The 18,276-nt window shown below is 43.4% G+C and overlaps 1 protein-coding gene across 1 annotated transcript in view; it reads right to left on the reverse strand.

The window, feature by feature from the left end:
* VSTM4 (V-set and transmembrane domain containing 4) overlaps window positions 1-18,276 on the reverse strand; it is a 97,758-nt gene that overhangs the window by 21,516 nt on the left and 57,966 nt on the right. The window contains exons 6-7 of the mRNA XM_045437998.1: window positions 13,690-13,796; window positions 12,162-12,223 (exon numbers count right to left, since the gene is read on the reverse strand). Of these exons, the coding sequence (XP_045293954.1) occupies window positions 12,162-12,223; window positions 13,690-13,796 (169 nt within the window). The remainder of the gene's footprint in view (window positions 1-12,161; window positions 12,224-13,689; window positions 13,797-18,276) is intronic.

Genomic DNA, 18,276 nt, shown 5'->3' on the forward strand with positions numbered 1-18,276 from the left:
GCGCTCCACTTGGCCCATCGTGAATAAAATCAGAGCCTCAATCAGTCTCCATTGGCCTCTGACACAGCTGAGAAGCATCCAACCCGGTACCCGTCTGTGGACAGCACCAGGCAGCAAAGGGCCTCGGCACTGACCTGGTGGTGTGCCGGGAGATGACAGGTCTGTGACAGAGACCAGAGTCCCTAACACAAGACTAACACAATTCCACCTCCACTTGGGGGAAAGCGGGGGAGGCGATCTCCCTTCCCTGATGATGGCATCCCACTTATGAAAGGCCCAGTCGCTTGCTCTCTCCGGACTGGAGGAAGTCCATGAAACCAAATGACTTCTGTTTTCCCTACTCTCATCCCTTCTGAAGCTCGGCATCGATTCTTGCCTGCAGTCAACATACATAACTCCCCGTGACAATAATGGGATGTGCATGTGTACCGAGGGGAGCATAGAATTTTTATCTCTGTAAAAATGGTACTGGTGTGGTACAAGCAAAGTTTTTGTTTTTTTCCCAAGGCTTTTACTTGGGGCAATATATTGTACATGTGGTGGCGGGGTTTTTTTCTTCTTTTTAATTTTAAATTGAGATTATGAACATATTTTATGCAGGTTAATATATCCTTTTCATGTAAAATTTAACTGAAACCGGTTCTAGCACATTAACGACAACAAGAGAAATTCTCCGGCTTATTATAAACATCCTTCAAGAAACCTGAAATGCATGTCCTCTGGAAATAATTTTGCTGGGATTTGGGTTATTATTAAAATCCTCTCAGAATTCTATCACTGGTGTCTAATGTGCCTCAAAGCCCTTTTCTGCTGCTTATCAGAGAGAAACTCTGGTCTTGGCAGTATATTCTTGATAGTGAAATGAGGCCAGGAAAAGGGGCTCCTTTCCTGAGGCCGGGAAGACAATGGACAAGGCAAGGCATGTGGGTCCTGGGCTGACCACTCAATGGAAGGTCGGTTCCTAAGACAGGTTCCCTCTCAGCCATGATGGAATGAACCACGTCGTTCCTATTCATTCTGAGTGCTCTGATCTTTCAGCTTCCATGAGAAGAAGCAGGTTTACGGTAGTAGACTTTAAAAACATTTTTTAATGTTTATTTATTTTTGAGAGAGTGACACAGCACAAGCAAGGTGGGGGTAGTGGTGCAGAGAGAGAGGGAGACACAGAATCTGAAGCAGGCGCCAGGCTCTGAGCTGTCAGCACAGAGCCCAAGGCAGGGCTCGAACTCACGAACCATGAGATCACGACCTGAGCCAAAGTCAGATGCTCAACCATTTGAGCCACCCAGGTGCCCCTTTGGTTTACTGTAGACTTTAAACTAGAGGGAATCACAGGTGAGCCTATCTTGGTCACACACTCTCTACATGTCAGAACTCTACCTGTGAGGGGTATTAGGATGTCACAGGACAGAGCAAACCCCAGCTGACACAGGGATAGACCGTCCAGGAAAGATCCTCAGGAATGAAGGAAAGTCACCCTACCTTTTAGAAGCTGATTCTCATGTTTAATTTTCTCTTTGTTGATAAATAGGAAAATCCACCATTCTCCCACGTGGGGTCTGGATTCTTTACTAAAATGTAAAAACAGTCTCCTCCAGATGTGAAGGACTCTATCCTGTCGGCAATGACCCAACCGGAGATGTCTACTGAGTTTGCTACGTCATTCAGAGCCACACTCAGACTTACAGGTTCATCAGATTCATCTGGAATCTTGTTGAACTGCCGATTCTAATTCACCAGGGTCAAGGGTGGGGTCTATTTGCCAACAAGCTCCTAGGTGATGCCCAGGCTGCTGGTCCATGGACGGCACTTTGAGCAGTGCAGACTCAGTCCAATCACACATCTTTGTCCTCAATCATTCATTCACTCCACACACACTCTGTAAGTTCCAGCTCTTTTACTGAGGACACAGCGATGAGGAGGACAAGTCCTTGATGACTTTAAAACTAGTGCTAACGAACATTTAACACCTCTGTGCAGGACACAATCAGCAGAGGGAAAAGGCAACAACCTACAGGATGGGTGAAAACATTTTCAAATTATTTATCTGATAAGAGGGTAATATCCAGAATATATAAAGAGCTCCTACAACTCAACAACAAAACAAACAACCTGATTTTAAAAAATGGGGAAAGGACTTGAATAGACACTTCTCCAAAGAAGATATACAAATGGCCAATAAGAACCTAAAAAGATGTCCAACATCACTGATTGTTAGGGAAGTGCAAATTAAAACCACCATGAGATACCATCTCACACCCATTAAGATGGTTACTAATGGGGCGCCTGGGTGGCTCAGTCGGTTGAGCGTCCGACTTCAGCTCAGGTCATGATCTCGCAGCTTGTGAGTTCGAGCCCCGCGTTGGGCTCTGTACTGACAGCTCAGGGCCTGGAGCCTGTTTCAGATTCTGTGTCTCCCTCTCTCTCTGTCCCAACCCACTCGCATTCTGTCTCTGTCTCTCTCAAAAATAAATAAACATTAAAAAAAAAAATTTTTTTTAAAAAGATGGTTACTAACAACAACAACAAAACAAAACAAAACAACCCAGGAAATAACAGTGTTGGCAAAGATGTAGAGAAACTGAACCCTTGTATCCTTGTGCACTGTTGGTGGGAATGTAAAATGGTACAGCTGCTATGGAAAACCTATGGCAATTCCTCAAAACATTAAAAATAGAATTGCCATGTGACTCAGCAATTCCTGTTCTAGATATATATCCAAAAGAACTAAAACCAGGAGCTCAAAAAGATATTTGTATGTTCACATGTTCACAGCAGCATCATTCACAACAGGTAACATGTGGAAGCCACTCAAGTGTCCACGGACAGATGAATGAATAAGCAAAATGTGGTATACACATCCAAGGAAATATTATTCAGCTTTAAAAAAAAAAAGAGGGGCGCCTGGGTGGCTCAGTTGGTTGAGCGCCCAACTTCGGCTCAGGTCATGATCTCATGGTTCATGGGTTTGAGCCCCACATCGGGCTCTGTGCTGACAGCTCAGAGCCTGGAGCCTGCTTTGGATTCTGTGTCCCCTTCTCTCTCTGCCCCTCCCCCACTCATCCTCTGTCTGTCTCTGTCTCAGAAATAAATAAACATTAAAAAAATTAAAAAAAAAATTCTGACACATGTTGCAACATGGACAATCCCTGACAATGTTATAGTACGGGAAACAAGCCAGTCACAAAGAGATAAATGCCTCTTGCCTGAGGTCCCTCATGTAATCAAACGTATAAAGACAAAATAGAAGGGGGGAGTTTATGGACGAGGGGAGGGAGGAGTGTGGTTTAAAGAATATAAGAGTTTTGCAAGATGAAAAGAGTTGTGGAGACTGCACAGCGATGAGAATGTACTTAACACTACGGAACTATCCGCTGAAAAATGGCTAAGATGGTACATTTTATGTTACGTGCACTTTGGCACAATGAAAAGAAAACGGCCCCCACCGTCTGCACTATCTAAGGTGTCTACAATGTATAGCCTTTGTAGTATAAGAAATGTAGAGGCCGCTTTGTAAAATGGGAACCACGTGGTCCTGGCGGAGGGAAAAGTTAGATCAGGCAGGTAAGTATAACTTCACTGTGGTGTGGGAAGTGCTAAAATACAGGTAAGGTGTTATGGAAGCCCCAAAGGCAGACCTGAAAATCAGATGGATGGGGAGGTGGTGGGCCTGCCAGCCAGCTGTGGCAGTGAGTGGGAGGAAAGGAACGAGCCCAGGAATCCTGGAAAGTAACAGACGGGCTTCAAGCACCAGTACGTAGGGGTGAGGGAGAAGGCACCTACCTTCTGGATGGGACAGCCATTCCCTGAGGCAGGGCTATCCCAGGTAGAGCAGGACTGGGGGGACGTGATGAGTCCCCTGTGTGCTGTGATGAACGGGCGGTGCATGTGGAGCCGCCAGGGGGAATGTACGTACCATAAACAGTCAGAACCAATCTGGAACTGACTCGGAGACGTAAGCGAGGGAACGGACGGGCTGCACAGGTGCCTGCTGCCCCTGTGACAGTGTTGACTCTCCCAGGCAATCTGTTCAAAAGGAAGAGCATCCCAGAGACAGCCAGCATCCTGGACCGGTGGAGGAAGGGAAGCAGCCTACCCGTGTGGGGAAGGGCAAGAGCCAGGAAGGAGAGCGGTCAGCTGCGGGTGGTGGCAGATGACCCTTGTTTACCTCCAGGAACAAGGACATGGATGCCTTGAGGGGTCAGAAATAACAATTTCACTGAAAAGGGCCATGAGAGTTGGCGATGGGGAGGTCATTGACTCGCAGAGGCATAACTGATGCCCAGAGAACTGGATTTGTGGGTAAGCAGGGCTCAAGCGGCAGGAGGAATCCAAAAGAAGGTTGTGGGGGAGCCACATCTCAGAGGTGAGTGGCGGCTCTGCGGGAGGATGAGGTGGGGCAGCGGGTGCAGGGCAGAGCCCCCCTGCCAGCGGGAGACAGCCCAGCCCAGCCTGTACTCATGTCGCTCACGGGAAGCCGTGCTTCATCCTGGAAGCAAGGGGGAGCCAGGAGAGTATTTTAAGCAGGGAAATGACATGGTTGGAGTTGTGTTTGGGAACAATCTCTAGGCAGCAACGTGGAGGATGGATCCGAGCGGGACAGACAGGATATAAGAGACCCACTGGGAAATCTGTGGTAATTAAGCCCATGATGTTCCTGATTTTTCGGTGTCTTAGGTCTTTTGCTCACAAGAGATCATTTTTTCCTTAGAGAAGAGAGGTGGCCTGAGCCTTCTGGCTACTGTGTACTACATACAAGTGCCTTAATTACAGAGGCTCAAGGGTGAGGAGGGTGTTGATTCAGAGGCAGGAGTGTATAAAAGTTCACTGAGCCCAGGGGTGCCTGGGTGGCTCAGTCGGTTAAGTGTTTGCCTCTTGGTTTTGGCTCAGGTCACGATCTCATGGTTCCTGGGTTCGAGCCCCGCATTGGGCTCTGCGCTGACAGTGCGGAGCCTGCGTGGGATTCTCTCTCCCTCTCTCTGCCCCTCCCCAACTTGCGCTCAAAATGAATAAATAAACCTTTAAAAAAAAAAACAAAAAAACAAAAGAGGTCTTTGAGTCCAAAGAACTATATTCTCTTTCTCTTTTCATTAGTTTTGGGGTCCTGACTACCCTCCTCTCAAATTCGTTATTTCCTGTTGCCCTTCTTTAAGCACTGAGGTCTTACCTCCACATCACAGAAACTGTTTCCTCTTCCTCTACTTGGCCTCCAAATCAATAACTGACCAGATGCAATAAAAATCAATCAAATGCACTGCTGCCTTTCTCTGTTTCTTCAGAAACAAGGAAGCAATGACAGCTTTTCCTGGAAGTATCAGCATTAGCCCCACAATCCTGGGGGCCCTGCTGCGGGGAAACTACACATTTTACGTTTTGTCCAAGTACTCCCTTGCCCCCCAAAAGAAGAAAAAACACTGATGTAGAAACAATGACTCACTGTCAGTGTTTAAGGTTATTAGACAAAACGATCACATTGTCTGTCAGAGAGACGCTTCGTGATGGTGCGTGGCCTCATTAGGTGATTAAATAACTCTGAAAGCAGGCTATGTCGTGCTTGTGTTGTTAAAAAAGAGGAGGGTCGGTTTGCACAGCTCGATTACGAAATGTCTAACATGCTTTGCTCCTCTCTTTTTTCTTCCTGAATCCTATCATTTTTTAAACCTCCCAACCACTCCCCGTCTCTGGAATACGTACTTGCCGCAAAATGCCATGTCGCCTTGGAAACATACAAAAAGGTTCCCGCTTTTATGCTTTGAGGGTGAAAACACAAGGAAACGTGTCTGTTATTTTTGCCTGCCAGAGTCTAGAGGGCCTACCAGGAGCTGGTAGTTAAGATTTATAATTAAGATGAGTGATATGGGGAGGGGGGGGGGGCGCCTGGGTGGCTTAGTCAGTTAAGTGTCCGACTTCAGCTCAGGTTATGATCTCGAGGTTCATGAGTTTGAGACTCGCGTCGGGCTCTGTGCTGTCAGTGCAGAACCCGCTTCAGATCCTCTGTCCCCTTTTCTCTCTGCCCCTCCCCCACTTGTTTTCCCTCTCTCTCTCTCTCTCTCTCAAAAATAAACAAACTTAATTAAAAAAAAAAAGATGAGTAAGATGGAATCTAAGTCCCCAGCAGAGGAACTGGCACATAGTAGGTACTCAATAAATATTCCCTCTTGTCAATGCGGTGCCGGAGGCAGCAGGAAGCTTGACTTCTTGGGGTGAGCACGTGCTACCATCACTCTGGAGAGAGGGCTGCGTGTGCTCTGTGGCCTATGACCACCCGAGGAAGCACTGTTTCGTGGTGACGGTAGCAAAACGGAACAGTGACAGAATTGAAGACCTAAACTAGTGCCAGGCCTGAAAGAAAAGATGTCTCCAAGCTATTTTCTAAACTACCTACCAAGGCCCACGTGAATCCACAGGTATCTATTGACTTTAGTTTTAGCTACCATCAGGACTTATTGATCGGAGAGCTAAATATCGACCCATTGAGACCAAGGTCAATGCTGCCCTCCTGGGAAACTACATCTTAATATGAGCTAAAACCTGCAGACGCTAGGCCTGATATTTTTGACTCTATACTGCTGGTCAGACAGAGTCTCATTCAAAGTCAGCTCTTTTCTTTATTGTATATTGTCATAGGTAAGAACTGGTTTCCAAACTGGCTTGTTTCTGGAAAATGTGGCATAGAAAATTTTAAATCTTTTCATCTTGTAAGCGATTAACAGACAATTTGGTACTTAAGAAATGTTATTGGAGACACTTCCATAAAACAAGGAGTCCCTGTGATGCATATAATTAGATGCATATAAATCATATAACTGCCCCAATTAACTTTCTGTGAAGATTAAGAATGTCCAATGTTGAATCTGCATCGGGAGCACACCAGCTCGAACAAACACACACACAAAACTCAACAACAAAAACTTGTGACTAAGACCAGAGTTATTTTTGAAAGTACTGTTCACTCCACTCTGTTTATAAGTGGCCCCCAAGGGCTTACTGTAGCATTTTGTACCCCATAAGTGCACAGCTGATTTTTGTTCAATGGACAAATGAGAGGTGCTCCCGCCCACCAGGCTGTGGACTAGAGATAGTTGTCCAAGTAGATAAGACCAACAACACTGCAAAGGGGCCGTCCTCTAGGGCAGTGGGGTTGTCTTCACAGGAGAAGGATCAGTACTCTTGTGAGTTGTGGGAGCTCACTTTTCTTGCACAGAGTGTGTGTCCTCACATGCAAAACTGGGGATCGGGAGTGGGGAACTTATTAGGAGAGTTAACTATGGCAATATGCAAAAAGCACTTCTTTGGGGGGCACCTGGGTGGCTCGGTCGGTTGAGCGTCCGACTTTGGCTCAGGTCATGATCTCATGGTTCATGAGTTCGAGCCCTGCATCGGGCTTTGTGCTGACAGCTCAGATCCTCTGTCGCCCTCTCTTTCTGCCCCTCCTCTGCTTACTCTCTCTCTCTATCAATAAAAGAAAAGGCACTGTTTTGGCTGTCTCTCTAGGATATATCCACAGAGTGTCAGTAAATAGCTGTTTCTGTCATTACCAGGGGAAAGATTCTGGATTAGAACCAATAGCTCCTGAACAACTCAGAGAGAAAGTAAGGTGGAAAATTTACAACGCATATCCTTTCTTGAGATTGTTGATAAATATCAGAACATAGAGAAAAGATCTGGAAAAGATACACAGGTACACACATGTGCAGTGATATGCACAGCTGAGGAGTGAGGGAAGTTGATAAGTTTAGCTTTTATGCTCAACTGAGTTTCCAAAAGCCCACCGAATGACCAGAGATCTATTTAAATCAGCAAGCACTCTGCTGCTACATTTGAGGACAAGACAGGAGTAGGCAATAGAGGAGAGCCGGTGAGGAATTTTTGATGATATGAACCAGATGGAATCACACTGAATGAAAAGCTCATCAGAGCCCACAGTTCACTGCAGGCAAAAGAAGTCTTTCTCTGGAAAACAGTGAACCAGCCTCTCCAGTAGAACAGCATGAAACTTGGGCACAAAGCAGCAAGGGCAGGGGCAAGGCTGGGCCAGAAGAATATGTCAGAAGCCACCAGACCCAGGCTCCACTCTGAGGCAAGAATCCAAATGAGCTGGCTAAAACTTTATGTTTTGCATTCGGAAGGACCAGATTCAAGTCTGCGTGACCCTGGGTTCCATCTTGCGCCTTACTGACTTTGCATCTCACTGTGCCCATCTGTAAAAGCAGAATGACAGAACCAACTCCACTGAGCTGGTGTGCAGAGTCATTAACAAATCTCTACCATGCTAGACACTGCTCTGGGTATGGAGGATACAGCAGTGACCACAACAGACAAGCTCCCTGCCTTCATGGGCCGTACATTCTGGTAGAAGGGAGAGGCAACTAATAGATAAATATAAAACATGTCAGGCTGCCTCTCATAGGTGAGCAGTGTTTTATATAGGATTTCAAGAAGATTCTTCCATCAACGTGACATCTGGATAGAGAGCTGAGGGGGCGAGTAGATAAGCCACAACTATATCCTGGGGAGAACGTTCCAGGCAGAGTGAACAACTGGTGCAAAGTTCCTTCCAGAACATTCTTGGTATGTTTAAGGACTACCAAGGAGGCCGGTGTGGCCAGAAAGGAACAAGGAAGGGGGTCAGTGGTAAAAATGTTGTTAAAGAGGTAATAGGGGCCAGATCATATTAAGCTGAACTTTCCAATATGGTAGCCACTAGTCAAATGTGGCTTTCAAGCACTTAAAATGTGGTCCTGAAATGAGATGTGTAGTAGGTATAAAATATACACTGTATTTTGAAGCCTTTGTAGAATAAAAAGCATGTAAAATATTTCATTAATAATTTTAGTATATATTACATGTTTAAATGATACTATATTTGCTATATTGGGTCAAATAAACCATATTATTAAAATTGGTTTCACTTGTTTCTTTTTACTTCTTTACTGTGGCTACTAAAAAAATTAAATTACATATATGGCTTACATGGTATAGGGCATTATAGGCCACAGTAAGGAATCTGGCATTTATATTGAGCAATATGGGAAGCAAATAGAAGTGCCCATAAAGTGCTTAGCATATTTCCTAGAACAGAGTGGAAAATTTTATGAACCTAGAATTCCAGTCACAGAAAAATTGCTCAAATGTAAAGGCAAATGAAGATATTTGAGGGAAAGACATTAGATTCAATAAAGAATAATAACAAAACTAGTACATGTTTGGTTCAAATAATTGTTTAGAATACAGTGATGAATGGTAAAGAAGATGTGATAGATATAGATATAGATATAGATATAGACATAGATAGATACAGATATACAGTGGAATATTATTCGGGGATAAAAAAGAATGAAATTTTTCCATTTGCAACAACGTGGATGGAACTAGAGTATATTATGCTAAGCAAAATAAATGAGTCGGAGAAAGACACATATCATATGATTTCACTCACACGTAGAATTTAAGAAACAAAACAGATGAACACGGGAAGGGAAGGAAAAATAAGATAAAAACAGAGAGGGGATCAAACCATAAGAGACTCTTAAATACAGCAAACAAACTGACAGTTGCTGGAGGAGAGGGGAGTGGGGAGAAAGGCTAAATGGGTGATGGGCATTAAGGAGGGCATTTGTTGGGATGAGCACTGGGTGTTATATGTGAATGAGGAATCACTGGGCTCTATTCCTGAAACCAATACTACACGCTATGCTAACTAACTTGAATTAAAATTTTTTTTAGTGTTTATTTACTTTTGAGAGAGAGAGAGAGACGGAATGCAAGTGGCAGAGGGACAGAGAGAGAAGGAGACACAGAATCTGAAGCAAGCTCCAGGCTCTGAGCTGTCAGCACAGAGCCCCAAGTGGGGCTCGAACTCATGAACCACGAGATCATGACCTGAGCCAAAGTCAGATGCTTAACCGACTGAGCCATCCAGGTGCCCCAACCCACTTTGAATTTAAATAAATAATTTTTTTAAAAAAGAACGTAGTGATGAAGTTTAATGAAACTGACAATTAATGATTATTGAAATATGAAACATAAAGTAAATAAAAAAGGATCTGACAAACAGACAAAACTGCATACGTTCCTAAATTCCCAGTGGGTCAGAGAAAAACAGGCAAAATAAAAAGAAACAAGTATTTCATTTTAGCCATCCTCATAGATGTGAACTTTCGGCTTTTTAATTTCCATTGCCATGATGCCAATGAGGTTAGATACTTTTCATGAACTGACTATTTGTGTACCTCCTTTTGTGACATGCATGTTTCAGACTTCGTATTTTTTTTTGTAGTCTTGTCCTTTTATTTCCTATTGATTGGTAGGTGTTCAGACATTCTAAAAAAGAACTTTGTTAGATGTATGCATGACAGGTTAGACATGGATTAGACAAGTGCATGATCCTTATCTAATTTTTGTAAATTAGGGGTTATGGATCATTTTTCATATGGATATCCAACAGACCCATCACCCTATATTGAAAAGTAATCCCTCCACTGCCCTGCAATGCCACTTTTGTCATAAATCAAGTGACAATACATCCCTAGATCTGTTGGGGGCTCTTTATTCTGTTCCTTTGATCAACTTATCTATCTTTGTGCTAATACCATAGGTTATTAATTATTGTGGCTTTAAGATAAATCTTGAAAATTGGTATAGAAATTCTCCACTTTTTTCTTTTCCTTCAAGATTATCTTGGCCACATGTTTGAATAGGGTTGCCAATTTCTCTCCCTCTCTGTCTTTCCCTGTCTGTCTCTGTATCTCTCTCTGTCTCTCTTTCTCTCTCATACAAATATACAACTGCTAAAAATACTGGAAACAAAGTAAATAACAATATAACTAGAAACTTAAAGTTGTTCATGTCCGTGCACACATATTGATATAAATTAGTGAGTTAAATAAATAAGAGAAGGTGTCCAGCTCTTCTTTACAGAAGAATTTCAAGTAGTAAATGTACAGGGATTAAGGAAAATAGAAAATCACCATGAGTACACCATACTAATAACTGCTACAAGCAAAATCCATTGATGAATGGTAACATTGTGGCTGAAAGTTCAAGGAGAAACGGGATATTTGCTTAGACTTGACGTTATCGCCCCTGAAATATTTATTAATGGCTGTGGTGGTTAACAGCACAAATTATTTGATACTCCTCTCTCAGGACAGTGAGCTTCTCTCCTTCCCTTGGATGTGACCCAGACTGAGTGACTGGCTTCTAACAAATAAAGTATGGAAAGCGAAAAACAGTAACTTTGGACGGAGAAGCCTGGCAACCACCCTAACCAAGCGATCACAATTAATGTCACTTTCATAAGACATATCGACATCATGCATCCCTGAACAGATGCACTGAGAAGGAAATATCACCTCTGCATTCTACTCCATAATCCAGAACCTCATCTCATCTCTACTCCTCAGAAAACCTCAGGGAAAGCCAAGTCAGGGGGACATTGTAAAAAAAAATAACCGGTTACGACTCTTCAAAAGTGTCAAGGCCATGAAAGTAAAAGAATGACCAGGGAATGTCACAGATTGGAGGAAACTCAGGACGCATGACAACAAAATGCAATGTGATATCTTGGACTGGGTCCTGGAACAGAAAAAGAACATGAATGGAAAAACTGCTGAAATCTGGTCAGAGTCTGGGGTGTGGTTAATGGCAATGTGCTGACGATAATCTTACTTTTGACAAATACACCGTGGCTACGTGAGATGTAACATTAGGAGAAGCTAGGAAAGGGCAGATGGGAACTCGCCATTTTTTTTTTCCAACCCTTCTGTGATCCTAAAGTTATTTCAAAATAAAAAGCTATGACATATTTTCTGGAAGGTTCTTCAGCAGTCTCTCCAGAGTGGTTATCAGGTTAATGTATACAAGCAGGCCCATATTCCATTTTATACCTTCCTGAGTATGGCCTTTTTTTTTCCTTTCTTTTTGAAAAATACGTTTATAATGAAACATATGTTCTATTTTGATTTTTAGAAAGCCACTCTGGGAACAAGATGTGGGGAAAAGATGTCTCAAAAGCTGACCCAAGCAGAGAGAATGTCTTTGCTTGGGGATCAAAGCACTGAGAACTATCAGCGTGATTGGAGTCAGTAAAGCTACTACTTGGGCTCTGCAGCATGTTGAAGGCTTGAGGGGAAAACACCAAACAGAATAGGGTTACTCACCAGCGTGACTTTCCTCTGCGGTTTCAGCAGCTTCGGTTTATGGAACGTGGCGGCTATGGGGGCTGTGGAAGTGTATGAAGAGTTTAGCTTCCAATTCTCCCCAGACTTTTAACGTCCACATATCATGAGCAACACAGACATACTCTGTGGAGGCTCATGGACCCCTTCCTGCCCCTATGGAAGAACTCCCGTTTCTGACCTCGATACCACTGGGTGCCCCTCGATGGAGAGCAATTCTCCCCTAGTCTTTAGCCATGTCATCCTTTCCCATCTTCAAGGTCAACGAAACAGCTCTGCATAAAACCCTGCCAGCTACAAAGAGGTCAGGTGTGCAGGTGAGAACCAGGTGTGTTTGGTAAAGGCCGAGCCTGGGAACTTCCCTGGGGCTTCGTTCTAACTACACACTAACAGTGAAAGCAGTGGCCTTGACCCGCACAGCAGCCCTGACAGGTCATCAGGGAGGGTCTTACTGTCCCCACTTAACAGAGGAGAAAACCAAGGCTCTTCCCCACCATGTCATGTAATGAGTATTTCAATGATTTGGAACTTAAACTTGACCTTCAAACTCAGACAGACCTCACCTCCAAGCCAGACTCCATCATTTAGCTCTCTGAGTCTCACTTTTATCTTTGGTAAGGTAGGGTACTATCTACTCTGATTGAATGAGATGTTACGGCAGGGTTCTCTGCCCCCTTCCCTCCCCGGATCTGCACTTGTCATGCCTTCCAGAACGCCCAGGCCTTCCAGCCTTTCTGTCCACCGAATGTGTGTTCAGCCTGAGCACCAGTGGCATTCACCACATGACCCCAAGGGTCTCTAGGTGACAGCCTGTGAAGCCCCACCTGAGGGATAAAATGTATCTTGTCTTGTTATTTAAATAGTTTATCTGGGAGGTCCTAGTACTTCCAACTACATTTCAAATTATTTGAGGCACGAACATCTCCCAAATTGGCCATGGTAATTTTAGGAACTATCTGTAGATGGTCTTAGTTCTCCTAAGATATGAGCAGTTCTCTCCTCCAGAAACACCCATCTTTCTCACCCACGTTGCTCTACATTATAACTGGAATCAAAGACTAACCCTCATTTCATCCCCAGGGCCAATCCAAAATAAACTACATACCTGGTTTACATCTTTAGAAAAATCGGAGGCTTCTTTCCCTTGAATGAACCAAGATGTTGACACCCCTTGTCCCACCTCACTATGTGCAGAGCATGTTAATAGTTGAAATAATAGTTGAAATATATTTCGGTGTGTATGGAATATACTGTGGAATCAGTCTCTGCATGTTGGCTTCCCCACCCCCCCACTAAAGCATGCTGAGCCAGTGCACCACCCCCAGCCCCACCTAGTAATGGGGCTCAGTTATGATCAGAATCTGGGTGGGGTTCTCCAAGCTATATAATCACTGGATGTCACGTCTTCCATCTGTCTACTCCCCCTGTCCTGGTCCCACTTCTAACCCCAGACCCACTCTGGATCAGTCGAGCTGGCTCCTGAGTGGGTAATTGTAAGCCAGCTTCCTACCTTTGGCAGGGACTGCAGGAGGAATGTCAGCCTTCTCCTTCCGCCTCTTGCCTTTCTTGGGTTGCAGCGGGGCCAAGCTGGTCACACTGGTAACGGTCTCCCCTGAACTATAGAAGAGAAGAGTCTTGGTGAAGGCAAAATCGTATTTGTTCCAGGGAAAGGGAAAGGAAGCAATAGTTTCTGTGTGCTTCCCGAGTACCTATCTAAGGTCAGGTTATCTTACAGCTGGATTGGGATCACTCTATGCTTATCTCCAGGGATGTCTGGAGGTCTGGAACTGACCTAGGGCTAAGATAAGGATGTTGAGATGAGCTAGTTAGTGGTTTATAATGTGCTTTTTATAGTTCACAGATCCCTGGAGAGATCCAGAACCAGCTTGTCTACACAGTTACAGATGTATGGATTGATAATTTATACTGATTGCATGAATTATGCAGTTTGGCTTGGCCACATCACTAGTAGGGTATTAAAATACCTTTTGAAACTTCTGCTTCAGCTTCCGTAAAACTGAGATTCTTGGCACATATTTTTGTGGTTCCCAATCCAAAAACAGAGCCCCTCCTGTGCAAGGGAGAACAGAGCTTGGGAGCTGCACCTGGAAGTCTCCAGGGTCCCCCATGATGGTTCGTGCTTTTTTCTGGAAGTCTCCAGGGTCCCACATGATTGTTCATGCTTTCTTCTGGAAGTCTCCAGGGTCACCTATGATTGTCACACTTTCTTCTGGAAGTCTCCAGGGTCCCCCATGATTGTCACGCTTTCTCATGGAAGTCTCCAGGGTCCCCCATGACGGTTCGTGCTTTCTTCTGGAAGTCTCCAGGGTCCCCCATGATTGTTCACGCTTTCTTCTTCTGCTGTACCTTTACTGTTAGTAGCAGGTAAGTGGCTTCACCCTGAGGGCTGTGGGTGTTTTCAGTTATCTGGCCCTGTGTATAATATCAGATTCTGTATCTATAATATCAGATTCCTGCATGTGTTACCCATGACAACCCAGAATGACGACACTGATAAATAAGCCTTATATTACAGGTAAGACACAAAGGACCTAAGTGACAAAAGATACAAACACAGACTGGCTTGCTGTGAAATCTTGATCCTACATGTGGAATGAAGTGTATACACTTTATTGAATGGCTATCACTCTTATTTCAAGTGCGTTGTATTGGCTCCAGCAACCCATAGGGAAGCCCCTTTTAGAATCTCTTATCCTGAGGCACATCTCTTATCCAGGCAGGTGCAGTTACCAAGACAGACTATCTCCCTAATACATAAAGACTTTTTAGAAAGCCTTAAGCCTATGACCAACTGCCTAATAATCAAAATGAAGGAAGGCAGTAAACAGTTATCATGCAAGAGGAAAGGCTCTTACCTATGAAAACATGCTAAAGCTCCCTCACAAAAGAAATCCAAATTAAAACATACTGCACTTCCTTCCTCCACATATCAGAATGGCAATAATCACATTGGAGGCAAAGTGCTATTTTGCCAAGAATGCAGACAATTGGGCACTCAGATGTATGGCTGGTATGAGTGTAAACCCTTCCCAAAGGAGAATACTTGGCGATAAGAATAACTTGGCAATCAGAATAATTTGGCAATCAGAATTACAGAGGCTTCTACTCTGACACAGCGATTTCACTTCCGGGAATTTATTCTGTGGATATCCTTGCATGTGTATGAAGTGTATGTGTAAGATTTGTCCTTACAGTGCTGTTGTTAATAGCGATAAGAACCCAACTGTCCATCAGCAGGGGACTGGTTAAGGAAATGACAGTGAATCTACCAATCCACAAAGGGGGGGGGGGGTCTCTGTAGCTGCAAAGAGGAGTAAGAAGCTATTTATGTGTGATGAGAAAAGATACATCGTTAAGTGGTAAAGCTGGGCGTTGGCCAATGTGTAACACGTGCCCCTTTTGTATAAAAGCAGGGAAAAGTAAAAATAAAAAAATATATATATCAGCATTTGCATACATGTGCACAAAGAAACTCTGGAAGTATTCACAAGAATTTTAAAATAGTGGTTCCTTACAATGGGGCTGCTGAGGAACTAAGCAGACAGGAGGCCGGGCAGGAAGAATTATCACTACACATTTTTTAGTCAATTATTTAAATTTTCAATTTTAATTAGTAAACCATGTGACTGTATAATCACTGGAAAGCAATCAGTTAAACATGAAGAAATCTCTCTATATATTTAATAAAAGAAGGTAGGCTCTTCTAACATTGTCCTAGGGTTTTAAAAATGAACAGAGATTGGGGCTACCTGGGTGGCTCAGTCGGTTAAGCCTAGGTCAAGATCTCACCATTCCTGAGTTGGAGCCCCGCGTCGGGCTGTGTGCTGACAGCTCAGAGCCTGGAGCCTGCTTTGGATTCTGTGTCTCCCTCTCTCTCTGCCCCTTCCCCACTCGTGCTTTGTCTCTATCTCTCAAAAATAAATAAACGTTTAAAAAATTTTTTTAAATGAACAAAGATTGACCCACACATTGTGGGAAAAATTCCAAGAATATAGATCACACTGAGTTTCCCCAAAGATGGCTTATTTTTACTGGGAACGGAAACTCTAACCAGCCATGAGTTTAGAGTGCAGGGTCAACTGTGTAAACTCACAGATATCCCAAAGGAATGTGCGTTTACAAAATGCTGACCACTAAGAGGAAACAAGGGATCAAAAACTCTCAGAATTGCTTAAATACACAACCACATGTACAGCTTCATCTCATAGCTTTAAACCCTTGAAACGTTTATTTTTTCTTCTTTCCATTATAAATTAATGCATGTTCATGTTTTCAAATGGTAATTACAGGCATGGAGGAAAAAAACGAAAATAAATAAGTCTATCCTAACCAAAACACAACCTTCTTAAATATTTCCAGTCTTTTTCCTGTTTCTTGTTTAATTTTTTTAATGGACTTTGTTTATTTTTTTTTTAGAGAAGTTTTAGGTTCACAGCAAAACTGAGCAAAGGGTAAGAGATTTTTCATATGTCCCCCACCCCGCCCCCCGCACAGGCACAGCCTCCCCCATTATCAACATCCCTCACCATGGTGGGACATTTGTTATAAGTGATGAACCTACATCAATATATCATAAGCACCCAAAGTCCATAATTTCTATTAGGGCTCACTTTGGTGAGTTCCATGGGTTTGGACAATGTATCCGCCACTGCGGTATCATAAAGAATAGCGGTACTGCCAAAAACCCCTCCGTGTTCCACCTAGTCATTCCTCCTGCTCCCCGCCCCCCCCCACCCAACCCTTGGCAACCACTGATCTATTTACTGTCTCCATAGTTTTGTCTCCTCCAGAATGTCATATAGGTGGAATCATATATTATGTAGCCTTTTCAGATTGGTTTCTTTCACATAGTAATATGCATTTAAGTTTCCTCCATGTTTTTTCCTGGCTTGCGAGCTCATTCCTCTTTAGCGCTGAATGATATTCCATTGTCTAGACGTACCACGTCTTCCAAATCCAATCCCCTACCATAGGGTATGTTGGTTGCTTCCCAGTTTGGGCTATTATGAATAAAGCTTCCATAAACGTCCGTGTCCAGGTTTTTGTGTGAACACAAGTTTCAACTCTTCCTTGGTTTTTACACACTGTGTGTTACTGTCACACTGTTTCATAATTTTGCACCCTTCTTCTTACCTAAGTTGTATTCTCCACATTGTGGCATCTTGACACTGTTCCGGTGAGAAGACAGGTAGGCCACGGTACCCAACCGTTTCCTGGCATCTCAGTAATACCTGACACGTGAGTAATGTTGTTATAAATGTATTTGTGCATAATGGTTTTCTACTCTTAGACTTTTGTGTTAGGTTAGATTCTTAGAGCTGGAATTACTAGTTCGTGGAGGAGGACCATTTTAAAGGGTATTTAATTTGCACTGTCAGAATGATTTCCAACAAGTTAGCCCTACTTCAGAGCCACTCGGTCAACGGATGAGGAGATTTCTGTTTTCATCCTCTTTAACACCTGGTTTATCGGCTTAAAAAAACTACTCAACGGATAACAACGGGATCTCCCTTTTCCTTGCATTTCTCTGACTGTTCGTGAGGATGAACATTTCCAGCGTTTGTCTCCTTGCATTTCCTCTTTTACGAATGATGTGTGGACATCTGTAATTATTTATTAGGGTCTCGAGTTTTCTTAAAGATTGGCACACACCTTTCACATCAGCCGGACGTATTTAGTGCAAACGTTCCTCCCAATTCCCTTTGAATTTTGGCTTCCTATTAACGCACAGTGATCTGTTTCTTTTTGTTAAATTATTCAATATTTTTTTTTCTTGCCTACCGCCTCTGAGCTTGGATCGTCCTTGCCAGTTGTACCTCAAACCCTGCAGAATCAAATATTTCCTCCTTCCTCTTCTTTTTTCTTGGACTTAGTTCTTTAGCTCTTTAATATAAAGTGAAAGTTCGGGGACATCATTTATATAAATGTATGCCATCAGACCCAGGGCTTTCAGTAAGCTAAAAAAGATCTGCTTTGTCATCACCATTTTCCTTCAAAACAGCAAAACTACAGTGAACTAAATTTAGCCCTAATTCATACTTCAATGATGGGAATTCATATACAATGAGTCACCCCA

The sequence above is a fragment of the Leopardus geoffroyi genome, chromosome D2 (assembly GCF_018350155.1).
Source record: "Leopardus geoffroyi isolate Oge1 chromosome D2, O.geoffroyi_Oge1_pat1.0, whole genome shotgun sequence".
NCBI classification, from domain to species: domain Eukaryota; kingdom Metazoa; phylum Chordata; class Mammalia; order Carnivora; family Felidae; genus Leopardus; species Leopardus geoffroyi.